The sequence below is a fragment of the Gopherus evgoodei genome, chromosome 1 (genome assembly GCF_007399415.2).
Source record: "Gopherus evgoodei ecotype Sinaloan lineage chromosome 1, rGopEvg1_v1.p, whole genome shotgun sequence".
Lineage (NCBI taxonomy): Eukaryota > Metazoa > Chordata > Testudines > Testudinidae > Gopherus > Gopherus evgoodei.
Window position 1 is genome coordinate 342,421,894 of NC_044322.1, and position 13,198 is coordinate 342,435,091.

Sequence of the window (13,198 nt, forward strand, 5' to 3'; positions counted from 1 at the left end):
TACTACAGAGGAACACTAATATCTGTTTGCAAGATCAGACCCATATGCTCAACAAGGTGTTGTTATCTTTCTTTGTCACATAATATAACCTTTAATTTAACCAATTTATTTTCTCTGCAGTTTATATTGGTCCATCTTGCCTCAGATTCTGCTCAGGGCGAGGAAAATGTACTAGAAATGGCTGCAGGTAAGGGCTATAATAATACCAGAGTTGGTGTGTTCACTTTTTGTCATGCAATTTACTTTGTAAACTGAAAATTGAAATTATTTTCATTTCAGCCCTTGTAATTCTATAAAGGCTAAATGTAAACTCCGCCAATGTAGTATCTGAAATGCATCAAATTATGAATACACATAAGTTTAATAGTAAATTTCTAAATGACTTTATCTAATAATTTTCTTTTTTATTAAACCTGGAGAGATTTGGCCCACCTATTCATTTTGAAATGTACTGTATTACCTGATAGAAATTACACTGATGCTTTCTTATATTTTTTTTAATTGGTAAATTGTGGCTTTTCCATTTTCCATTAAACTGTGCCACTGTTGAACAGACTAGAATCTTTATATTAAGACCAAAAACAGCCTGGTTTTCAGAGGGGCAGTGCTTTTTGAAAGTCAGGCTCCTTCAGGGTGTCTTGCTAAAACGCAAGGCACTCAGAATCATTAGCCACGTTTGAAGATGTTGTTCTAAATATTTTCTGGGTTCTGTTGTATTGTGTGGCGTTAGCTGTAATCACATCTGATCTGTTACAGTTACATAGTAGCAAACTAATGATTTGACATGTGGCAGTGGCAGTAGGCAGGGCTGCCAGAGGATTCAGGGGGGCTGAGGTCTTCGATGGTGGGGGGCCCCCTGCCGCCAAAGAGCTGGAGCGGAAGAAGCTCTGGGGGCCTGGGCCCCGCGAGAGTTTTCCAGGGCCCCTGGAGCGAGTGAAGGACCCCGCTCCAGGGGCCCCGAAAAACTCTCGTGGGGGACTGGGACAAATTGCCCCACTTGCCCCCCCTCTGGGCGGCCCTGGCAGTAGGATGTTAGTACCACAAACAAGAAATAGACTATCTCTATATTTTTATTTTACAATATGTAAATATTGACTTCTATTTAGATGAATAGCAATTTTTTTGACCCAAAGGGTAAATATTGACCAAAACAAATACATCATCCATAAGAATATTTTGAATACAGTATGACTTATTTTGAAGAGTCTCTCACTTTAGGTTTGAGAGAATCAATGGACTTTATTTTTAAGGTTTTAAAAGTTTACAACAGTTATGTTTGGTTGCAAAACTGTATCTTGATCTTCCACAGGGGAGAAGAAGGTTTAAAACATTTATTTGGGATTAATTATGTTTTTAATATATTTTTCTTATAGGTGTGACCCTGGGTACTCAGGACCTGCATGTGAAATGGCTTCCCAGACCTTCCCCGTGTTTATTTCAGAAAGCTTTGGCAGTTCTAGGCTCTCATCCTATCACAATTTTTACTCTATCCGTGGTGCTGAAGTCAGCTTTGGCTGTGGAGTCCTAGCAAGTGGCAAGGCCTTGGTTTTTAACAAAGATGGAAGACGTCAACTGATCACTTCTTTTCTTGACAGCTCACAGTCCAGGTGAATAAGAAAGAATAGTAATGTGCTATTAGCAAACCTAGAGACTATATTTGTAATAGAATTTACTGGTCCTTTCATCTTCACTTTTTGTTTTGTTTAACCTCTCTTGTGGTATGAGCAAAATTATAGAGCATTTGGTTTCATATTTTAATTTTGATTGTGTAGAATAGGCTATAGTCCTTTCATTTCCCCTGTTTTGTAAATAGCATGAGTGTTAAACGGATGTGCGGGCAGTTATTATATAGCCAGGCTAGAAAATATGAAATGTTAATATCAAAACTGAATGTCAGAGCCAAGTGCTAATTAATTATGTATAAGGTTGTATTTATTTGACAGCTTGTGGCAGCTGATTAGATCCATTCAGTATCTCCTCCTCCCCTCCAGTGCCTAATAAATAATTAAATGTTGTAATGATTGGCATTTAAAAAATATATATGCCACATTGCAGTACTTGATTGTAAAAACCATTTCAGCTACAAACTCATAACGCTGTTTCTCAAAATTTGGCTAGATTTTTAAGATCAGAAGATGTGATTAGGAAAAAATGCTATATAAATGGTACCCTACCAATATTTATATAATTCTGATCTAGGTTCCTCCAGTTCACTCTGCGCTTGGGAAGCAAGTCTGTGCTGAGTACTTGCAAAGCACCTGATCAACCAGGAGAAGGAGTGTTACTACATTATTCATATGACAATGGGATTACATGGAAACTACTGGAACATTATTCTTATCTCAACTATCATGAGCCAAGGTATATGGATTATAATTATGAAAAGGGATATCTAAAGACAGCTAATATTGTAAGCAGTAATTTGCAGCAGTATAGAGTGTAAATACATTTGTACTGAGATGTAGGGGAACTAATTTATACAATCTACACTGACCAATTTATTGTGTTACAGAAAATCAGAGTATTCTGAGCACTGTATCTGAGCCTTGGACGTTGGCAAGGAAATTCAGCCTTAGTGTAAGCAAGTTGGCTTCAGTATGGTTGCATCTGCTTACACTAGGTTCAGTTTAGCCCAAGATTGCTTATCCCAAACAGAATTGAAGTTGTTTCCAGTGTATTGGAAAGTTGAGCTGAGGAAAAATGAGGTGCAGACGAGCATCAGTGATTTTTCCTTCATACAATAGCCCTTGCCACTTTTCTGTTGTTAATACAGACTTTAATATTTTATTGTATCATCCCCTCCTTGGACAAGTTGAAATTGTGCTGCCAAACCTGCAGGGGGTCCAGGTATGGTTTGAAAGGTGGATTACTCCTTGCTAACTGAGCATTCTGTGCCTTCATCTCCTTCCACAAACATATGCACCAGTTCTGAAAACATTCCTTTTTTGCCTATCCATATTAAAATAGATATTTAAGAACAATCTTCCAGAGTATATGGCAGAACAAATTGGAGCAGTTGTGGAAGAGAAGGAAGAAAGTTTCACAGTGAATCTCTGGCCTTGCAGCAGATTAAAGGAGGAGGGGAATAATGGCCTCAAAGAAGACCTCAGATTTGCTTGAGCCAACACTATTCTATCCCATGAAAATAGTCACGGGAAGACAAAGGTTAAGATAAAATATGCACGGCGTTAAAGCCACAGACATCCTAGCACATTATTCGCTTGGGCTAGGAGTTTGTGGGCCTAAGAAGGAGGCGAGGGCACAGTCTAACCATGAGGATGTCTCAAGTTCTTCAGGGAAATCTTGAAAATCCTGAGCCATCAAAACAGAAAGATGCCTCTTCTTTTTTGGCCCAGTTTATTATACAGCCATGCTGCCATTGACTGACCACTCATGTTTGGCTGCAATTCAGGAAAGCACTTAAGCACATGCTTAACATTAAGCTCATGGGCAGCCCCATTGAACTCACTTAAACACATGCCTGAGTGCTTTTCAGAATCAGAACCTTTTGGGCCTTTCCACCCTGCATTCTAGCTAAGCACTAAATAAAAATTGCTTTGGGTTCTTACACATCTATATATTTTCCCCTAGTTGCTGACTGTTGTTAAATTGTAATTAAAATGTACATTTATCAAACACAGATGAGCCTATATCAAGGAAAGATTTGATTCACTGTTCCCACTAATGTAATAACTAGACAATAGAAAAGATTATTAAGCACATTACAATGTAAACAATTCTGTAACATTAAAATATTTATTTGGAGTAATAAATAGTATACCCCATAAAATGAGGGCAATGACTGTCTTTGATTGGATCTTCTTTATGTAGGCTTTAATTTCTGAAGTTTTAAATGTGTACTAGAGAGTGATTGTATAAACTCTAATACTAATAATCCCCTTTCAAAATTTTCTTTTACGTCCTTTATTACAGTCACATATATATTTTATATGGTGCTGTTTCTAATTTTTAGATCAAAAATTACAACTGTAGGATTTATATTTCCTCAAGGTTTTTAATATACAGTGTTATTAATTTTTTACAATAAAAAGGAAAATGTACATACCGGTAACTGATTTTAATCAAGTTTCATATATAGAGGTAGTAATTTACATTGGTGCTGTCACCCTTTTTTCTATTTGATGATCAATATAAGCAGTTTAGTTTCTGTTGTTCTGGTGGCACTAAGGACTAAGCTCAACATAGACCCAATATATGATCGAAACATACATGTTATAAAGGTTTTCCCAAGTTTTTACTAGATTATGAGAACAAATGAACAGACGTGCAAACCTGAAGGCAATACTGACAATTATTATGATTAGGAAAATGAAAAAAGCTTCACCTTTGTATGTTAAGTTGTCTAAAAATAACTACTTTTGGGTAACAGATGGACTCCTGTAAAGTTTGGCAGTCAATCTGTATCCAGAAATTTAATTAATCTTCAGTCATATGAAAAAATTACATATTTAATGTTCTGCTGGAAAGTGCACTTAATCTACTGCTATTTGACAGCAACATTTTTCTTCTAAGAACAGCGGTAGCTTTTCAATATTAGGTATGCATAGCTTGAAAGAATGAGATCAGAGCAAAGGTCTCAGCTGGTTTTTTAAAAAATCCTAATGGTATGTGGTAATAGTACTTAGAACACCTTTCTTCTCTGCAGTGGAAAAGTCATCAGTAAGAATTTCCCTTCTTTTTTATCTATCACTTGCAAATCAAAGTCAAACAAGAGAAGCTGTTGTAAATGTAGATACACATTAACATATGCACTGTGTAGCCTTTCAGTGTTCCCTGGTTTATTTGTACCCTGTCATGGGGGTTAGTAATGTATTTTTACAGGCAAGTAAATAGTTAATTTTTCTTTATCATCAATATATTAGTGATGAGTGTAGTGATTACTTTTAGGATTTTCAGTTACTGTTACTGCCAGCTAGGAATAGCAGCTACGTATGTGAGTTTAAGAGATGCAAAAGGAATTAAATAGCAGGCATCAGAATCAGCCACTAAAATAGAAATGTGTCCAGGGTCCTAAGAAAGTCCTACTTCATGCTGGCAGCTGCTCAGTGCTTCATGTTGTGTGCTGAGCAGAGTGTTCTTTAATGGTCCATGAGTGCAATCTCTCTTCAGCTTACTTCATTTTCATTGGCTTGTGAGAAACAAAGTATCATGCTCAACAACTCTTTTGGCTTTCAGTGGAGGTTCAGCCCCTAACTATCATCTGTGCCTTGAAAACTCTACCCTGTAGGTTTGATACTCTTTGTGGACAAGGATTTCTTTGGTGGGGAAAGGGTTGGTTTTGTGGTCAATGTACATGAGAGTTAGGAGAGCTGGGTTCTATTTGTGTCACAGACTTCCTGTGTGACCTTGGGCAAGTCACTTAATTTCTTTGTGCTTCAGTTTCCTCATCTGTAAAATGGGGATAATTGTTTAGGTTGAATGTTGTCTTTAAAGTAGAAAATATGTATTTTCTGCACCCCTAACTTTAAAATGATTGAATGGATTTTTCGCAAACTTTCTCAAAAATGTATCGTTGGTTTGAAACCAAGGAGAGGAAGGTGAGCTGAAGTTAATTCCTTATTTAGTAGGACCCATTTAGTGCCTCTCCACCCTTATTTAGAAAGTTACAAACTGAAAACAGGGGGGTTGGAATAGAATACCCATCTCAGCCATTGAAGGGGCAGAACTGGCATGGTTCTACTGTAAGGGGTTAGAGCAAGTCCTAGCAAAGAGGCCACGCAGAAAGATTTTATTCCTCCTGCACGTTCAAGTGCTATAAAGGAGCTAGGTCCTAAAATCCACTACACCAAGGTGGGCAAACTTTTTAGCCTGAGGGCCGCATCGGGTTTCGTAAATTGTATGGAGGGCCGGTTAGGGGAGGGGGTCGTAGCCCGGCCCCCACCTCCTATCTGCCCCCCCTCAGGACTCCTGCCCTATCCAACCCCCCTTCTTCCCTGACGGCCCCTCTGGGACTCCTGCAGCAGCCACACACCCCTGTTTCCTGTCCCCTGACTGTCCTCGGATCCCTGTCATCCAATCCAATCCCTCCTCTCATTCTTGACGCCCCCCCCCAGGACCCCTGCACCATCCAACCACTCCTCCCTGTCCCCTGACTGTCCCAAAACCCCTGCCGCCCCATCCAATCCCCCTCCTTCCTGACTGCCACCCCCGGGACCCCTGCCCCCATTCAACCACCTGTTCCCCCCCAAACAGCCCGACCCCATCCACACCCCCACCCCCTGACCACCACCCCGAACTTCCCTGCCCTCTATCCAACACCCCCTGTTCCCTGCTCCCTTACCATGCTGTCTGGAGCACCGGTGGCTGGCAGCACTACAGCTGCACCGCCCGACTGGAGCTGGGCCATGCTGCCACCACCACACAGCACAGAGCACTGGGTCAGGCCAGGCTCTGCAGCTGTGCTGCCCCAGGAGCTCACAGCCCCACTGCCCAAAGCACTGCGCCAGTGGCGGAGTGAGCAGGCTGAGGCTGAGGGGAAGGGGAGACAGCAGGGGAGGGACCAAGGGTAGCCTCCCGGCCCAGGAGCTCAGGGACTGGGCAGGATAGTCCCATGGGCTGGATGTGGCCTGCAGGCCACAATTTGCCCACCTCTGCACTACACAGATCCCTAGCAAAAAGTTCCTCTCTCAGAGGGAATGTAGTGTCCATAGACACTATCACAACCTTGAGTAGTAGCCGTGGAGTAGTTCCACTGGTGCTCTTAAAGCTCGAGAACACCGTTTCATCTTCCTACGTCCCATCATAAAAGAACATGTGCAGAACCTGTTCAATCAGCCTTTGAGCAGATTCTACAGCATTACCTGACCACTCAGTGATTGCAACCCAGGTGATGTTGCTGTCTTATTTAATTATCCTTCCATGTTTATAACTGAGCTATTTTTTCAGTGTACCTCTTTCACAAACTGTTTGTGCTTGCTGATCCTGGATGCCATCTCATGAGCCTAGAACCTCAGTAAAGCTTTTTTTTGCAAGTGTTTATCCGGACTCTGTGGTCTACATTCATTTCCCAGTGCTTCCCAAAAGTCCCTTGTATAGTCACACAATTTGATTTTTCCTGCTAATCAATTAACATGTTATTTTTTTAACATAAATGTGACATTGCACAGCTGTTTTAATGCATAAATTAGGCTTCACAAAAACAATTTAGCTGGTGGTTTTCACTGTGTGGTTTTATGCAAAGATATCTAAAGGTACAAAACAATTTCACACATCACAGAGAACAAAAGATTATACCACAAACCTTGAATAATCATAAAATCTGGAAAAAAAAATTAGTGCTAAGAATATAAAATGTTTTTCCACTTCATCTGGCTTGTTATTGTATTTAAATTTCCTCTTTAAAAAAAAAAGAAAAAACATGAACCTCAGAATAAATTTACTGAAAACTCCTTTTGCCAGCAATTAATTGTACAGCGATGGAGACAAAGGTCCATTTTGCCATTCCGCTTCACATCTCACCTTATATGTTGTACATGAGCAGCATGGTACTAGTGATTTATGGAACTTTCAAGAAGGTGTCATTGCCATGGCAATTAATGTATGTTTCCTGCTGCTATATACAATAATTACTCCTGGAAATTAGATATTATTCTTAATTTTCTTCACAGTTTGTCAAGTACAGGTTTGTTGTCATAGCTGCCATGACAAATCAAGTGACCTTGCACAGCACAGTAAGCTCATGGGACTGTCCTACAATAAAATTTCTACAGAGCCATAAAAGAAATGTGTATGCCACACAAGACAACACATAATCTCTCTGCTTGACAAGATTAATCTTGATTGGTCCTCAAGATGAGAATTTGCTAGGATCAGTTCTTCTAAGTGAATGCACAACTTCACTGTATGCTGCACTGAAAATAAAATTGAAATTAAAAGTATTCCTACACTAAAGAGTAGAGCACACAAACCACATGTGTTTTATCAGATCAAAACAAAACACATAGGGATTGAGACATGGAAGCTGATGGTGGGAGATATATATTGCCCCTCCTTGTGCCAATATGAGCCTTTGTGTTGTAGCTGAAATCTCAGTTCTAGTGAAACAAGAGCTGTTGCACTCACTTGCCCTCCCCTCCAGGTTTCTCACATCACTTGGAAAGGAAGCTTTAAAATCTTCCTGGAGCTCCTTAGTAGCAGCATGGCAGATGCTATAGTGAGGCTGTGCTGAATCAATGGAACCTTTGGCCTCCTTTGCTGCACCCGATGCATCTAGTGTTAGGGATATGTGGGTCTCCTGCAGGTCCAAGGTCCCATGACAGAGTAGATGTTATGGCTGTTTTTCTAACTCCAACTCGCTGCCCCTGACTTTTTCTGCCTTTGAGTCCATCTACAGGAGTAGAAACCAGTGTAGACCTCAGGCTGAATTAGGACATAATTTTTAGATTCTGTATGTACTTTAAAATAAAAATGAACCATTTTGGATTCTCACAAAATTACTATGTATAATGACAGTGTGAATAAGAACTTGGGTTTGTTTTTCAGAATAATTTCTGTGGAGCTACCAGAAGACGCAAGACAATTTGGTATTCAGTTCAGATGGTGGCAACCGTATCATTCTTCTCAGGGAGAAGATGTTTGGGCGATCGATGAGATCATCATGACCTCCATGCTTTTCAACAGCATTAGTCTAGACTTCAACAATCTAGTAGAAGTCACTCAGTCTCTGGGATTCTACTTGGGAAACATTCAACCATGCTGTGGCCGTGACTGGACCCTTTGGTGAGAACATAGATCATTTGTGTTGTATTTAAGTAGTTAATTTTAATATAATAAGTGAGTAATGTACAAAGTGATTGTTTCCTTGTACTAGTAAGAGCTAATTGATTTCTGCATATTAATCTTTCCTGTACCTATTCATTGTAATTATCTCCCATGTACACATCACTAACAACAATAGAACCAATGACCTTTTCATAATAAGGAGTAAATTTACACTGCATTACACAGAAATTTACTTTTGATGAGAACTATGCACATACAATACACTTCCTGCGCAATATATTGAAAGTTGATCCCAAAATGACTACAAATGATAATATAAAGGCATCTGTTGTTATCACTTTACTTCTATGATACAGAATAACCAGTAAAGGACAAATAATTATATTTCTACATTTGTTTGCATGGACATTACAATTATTCTCTGGAACAGGAGAAAGGTCTGCAATGTTGCAAGTAATTTTGTCTGGCATTACTGTTTATCTAGGCATCTATACTGTGCTCGGCATTGATATAAGAATTGCAGTGAGGGCTAGCCCTACATGCTCTCTTTGCACTGCACACCTCCCTGACCCACTGATCACATTATACAATTTAAAGCAAATACAAGTTATTTAATTAACTATTAATTTTAAAAAGAATAAGGAAAAATGGGAAAGGTTAAAGGAAAACACATCTCCCCGCTCTGTGGCAGGGACCATCACAAACAGTATCTCTGGACATCAAAGCACTTCACAGTCTGTTCCTTGTAGGTCCCAGGCCTCCTTCTCAGGCCCTGGCTGTGCTGCAAGGACACTGCGGGTCAGACAGTTGCTCTGGTGGTGGCCACACTTTCTCAGGCTCTGGGTGACAGGACCCTTCTCCCCAGTGTCACCCCTGCTCTGTCAGGGTTATGATCCCCCTCCAAGTCTGGCCTGCACAGCCTCTTGGCTGAGGCGTCTCCCGGCGCTAGGCCTACTGCCCAGGGTCCCCCTCGCTCTCCCGAGCTGCTCACCGCACCCAGCTCCGGACTGCTCCAGCCCTAGCTCCACTCTGCCTCAGCACCGCTGCTGCTGCTGCTGCTCTGCCTCCAGCTCCCTGGGCTGCTTCTCTGGCCTCTCTGGCTCCAGTTGCTACAGCTCCTCTCCCAGGGCAGGTCTGCTCTGCAGGCTGCTTCTGTGACTCTGCTCTCACCTGCTTCCTGGGCTACTTGTCTGGCCCCTCTGGCTCTGGTTGCTGCAGCTCTTCTCCCAGGGCAGTTCTGCTCCCTCTGGGTTGTGCTCTGGCTTTTTGGGCTGCAGCTCTGCTTCTAGCGGCTTAGCTTGGGCCCCTGCTCTCGCCTTAGTTCGGCCCCACTCTGTCTGACCCAGGCAATTTCAGCTCACACGGAGGACAGGACCCACCCTGGCCTTCTGTCTCTTTGATTAGCCTGCCCGCCCTGTCTGTCAAGCTGACCTGGAGCATTGGCCTCTCGCCATTGTTCCTGGGGACTGTCCATCTCAGGGTCCTGATTTGCCATCGATCCTTCCCCTTTTAGTGCTGGGAGCTAAACACCCCCACTGAATGTTAGTAAGGGGATAACAGTCCCTTTACAGAAACATCATATGGATTTTTATAAACTGATTCCTACTCATTCCTTTACTATTCAGCCATTATCAGTTGGGTAATTTCTTGTAGCCACCATAGCAGAAGCTAGTCTTAGGGAGGGATTTGAATGAGCAGAAGGTACTGTAGCAGCCTTTCAGACAAGTTCAGGGAAGAGATTAATGGAGAAGGGAAGGTATGAATGAATTTAAAGTTTGCTTCTGAGCTGTTGTTTCTACCTTTGAGTAATTTTCAGATCCAGTAGCTTGGTAAGATCTTGTCATCTCTTCTTGTATGGTATAGATATACCAGTGAAACAAGTCTAATTAATAGTAGTGTGACTTGAATAGAATCATTTGATTTTAGTGTCAAGTATCAGAGGGTAGCCGTGTTAGTCTGGATCTGTAAAAGCAGCAAAGAATCCTGTGGCACCTTATAGACTAACAGATGTTTTGGAGCATGAGCTTTCGTGGGTGAATACCCACTTCCTCAGATGCATGTAATGGAAATATCCAGGGGCAGGTATATATATGTGTGCTAGCAAGCAAGCTAGAGATAACGAGGTCAGTTCAATCAGGGAGGATGAGGCCCTGTTCTAGCAGTTGAGGTGTGAAAACCAAGAGAGGAGAAACTGGTTCTGTAATTGGCAAGCCATTCACAGTCTTTGTTCAATCCTGAGCTGATAGTGTCAAATTTGCAGATGAACTGAAGCTCAGCAGTTTCTCTTTGAAGTCTGGTCCTGAAGTTTTTTTGCTGCAGGATGGCCACCTTAAGGTCTGCTATAGTGTGGCCAGGGAGGTTGAAGTGCTCTCCTACAGGTTTTTGTATATTGCCATTCCTAATGTCTGATTTGTGTAAGTGATGGTCACATTAACACCACCCTATATCGAAAACCCACCGACCGCTATGCCTACCTTCATGCCTCCAGCTTCCATCCCGGGCACATCACACGATCCATTGTCTACAGCCAAGCACTGAGGTACAACCACATCTGCTCTAACCCCTCAGACAGAGACCAACACCTACAAAATCTCCACCAAGCATTCTCAAAACTACAATACCCGCATGAGGAAATAAGGAAACAGATCAACAGAGCCAGACATGTACCCAGAAGCCTTCTACTGCAAGACAAACCCAAGAGAGAAACCAACAGGACTCCACTGGCCATCACATACAGCCCCCAGCTAAAACCCCTCCAACGCATCATCAAGGATCTATAACCCATCCTGGACAATGATCCCACACTTTCACAGGCCTTGGGTGGCAGGCCAATCCTTGCCCACAGACAACCTGCCAACCTGAAACATATTCTCACCAGTAACTGCACACCACACCATAATAACTCTAGCTCAGGAACCAATCCATGCAACAAACCTCGATGCCAACTCTGCCCACATATCTACACCAGCGACACCATCACAGGACCTAACCAGATCAGCCACACCATCACTGGTTCATTCACCTGCACATCCACCAATGTTATATACGCCATCATATGCCAGCAATGCCCCTCTGCTATGTACATCGGCCAAACTGGACAGTCTCTACGGAAAAGGATAAATGGACACAAATCAGACATTAGGAATGGCAATATACAAAAACCTGTAGGAGAGCACTTCAACCTCCCTGGCCACACTATAGCAGACCTTAAGGTGGCCATCCTGCAGCAAAAAAACTTCAGGACCAGACTTCAAAGAGAAACTGCTGAGCTTCAGTTCATCTGCAAATTTGACACTATCAGCTCAGGATTGAACAAAGACTGTGAATGGCTTGCCAATTACAGAACCAGTTTCTCCTCTCTTGGTTTTCACACCTCAACTGCTAGAACAGGGCCTCATCCTCCCTGATTGAACTGACCTCGTTATCTCTAGCTTGCTTGCTAGCACACATATATATACCTGCCCCTGGATATTTCCATTACATGCATCTGAGGAAGTGGGTATTCACCCACGAAAGCTCATGCTCCAAAACATCTGTTAGTCTATAAGGTGCCACAGGATTCTTTGTTGATTTTAGTGAACATTTTTTAAATATTCATTCAAATTTAATTTCATAATACATATTTTTGTACAATAATGAACAACGTTCTTTTTGTAAATTGTTAATATCTGTTCAAATAAAATTGTAGAGTGTCTTAATATAATACATAGGTTAATGTAAGATAACAGTAATTTAATATCTGTGCTTTGATCAAACCCCAAGCAACATAGTTTCATCTCAGTCTGAGCAACATTTTTAACCTACTATGGCTTTAATTGGTATAGGTACATTGACTTTGAGAAAGTAAAATCATAGTAATTTAAGAACCCTCAAGGGAATATAAATAATTGTAGATCCCCATGGACACCTAGAACAGCACCATAGGAGTTTTATTAACAAGTAAATTTGAGCAATCTGATTTGACTTTCTGATCATCTCTCAAACTATAAGGAGTTGACTTGGCTGTGGTAACAACACAAAAAGTGCTCTGGCAGTGATAATGAGACTATAGAAGCAGCATTAACTACTTTAATAAGGATGAGAAAGGAATTCACTGATCATTAAAATGGAACAACATGGCAGGACTCAAATTGTTTGCATGTTCTTAATCAAAGAGTTAGCATGAAAGCACTCTAATAACATTGTTCTCCCTCTCTTATCATTAGACATATGTAACATACGTGGTTTTTCCAGATTAGATGGGAAAGCAAAAGTTCTGCTTTATTTTCCTCTAAGACCACATCAAATTTTTTAAATTGCAGTACTGAATTCAGTGTCTTATTTACAGCCATGTCAGTAATCTTCTGTAGTGGTAAAAATGTTGATCTTTTCTTGTACCAAATAAATAAGTAAAGCTTTTGGAATACCAACATTTTATTGCTGGATAAGTATTCTTCAGGCTCATTGTAAGACATGA

General features: G+C 41.2%; 1 protein-coding gene across 1 annotated transcript in view; it reads left to right on the forward strand.

Annotated features, from left to right (window-relative positions):
- The window catches only part of RELN (reelin), a 484,263-nt gene that overhangs the window by 326,405 nt on the left and 144,660 nt on the right, over positions 1 to 13,198 (forward strand). Inside the window, 4 exon segments of the mRNA XM_030549629.1 lie at positions 121 to 187; positions 1,374 to 1,607; positions 2,200 to 2,361; positions 8,503 to 8,739. Of these exon segments, the coding sequence (XP_030405489.1) occupies positions 121 to 187; positions 1,374 to 1,607; positions 2,200 to 2,361; positions 8,503 to 8,739 (700 nt within the window).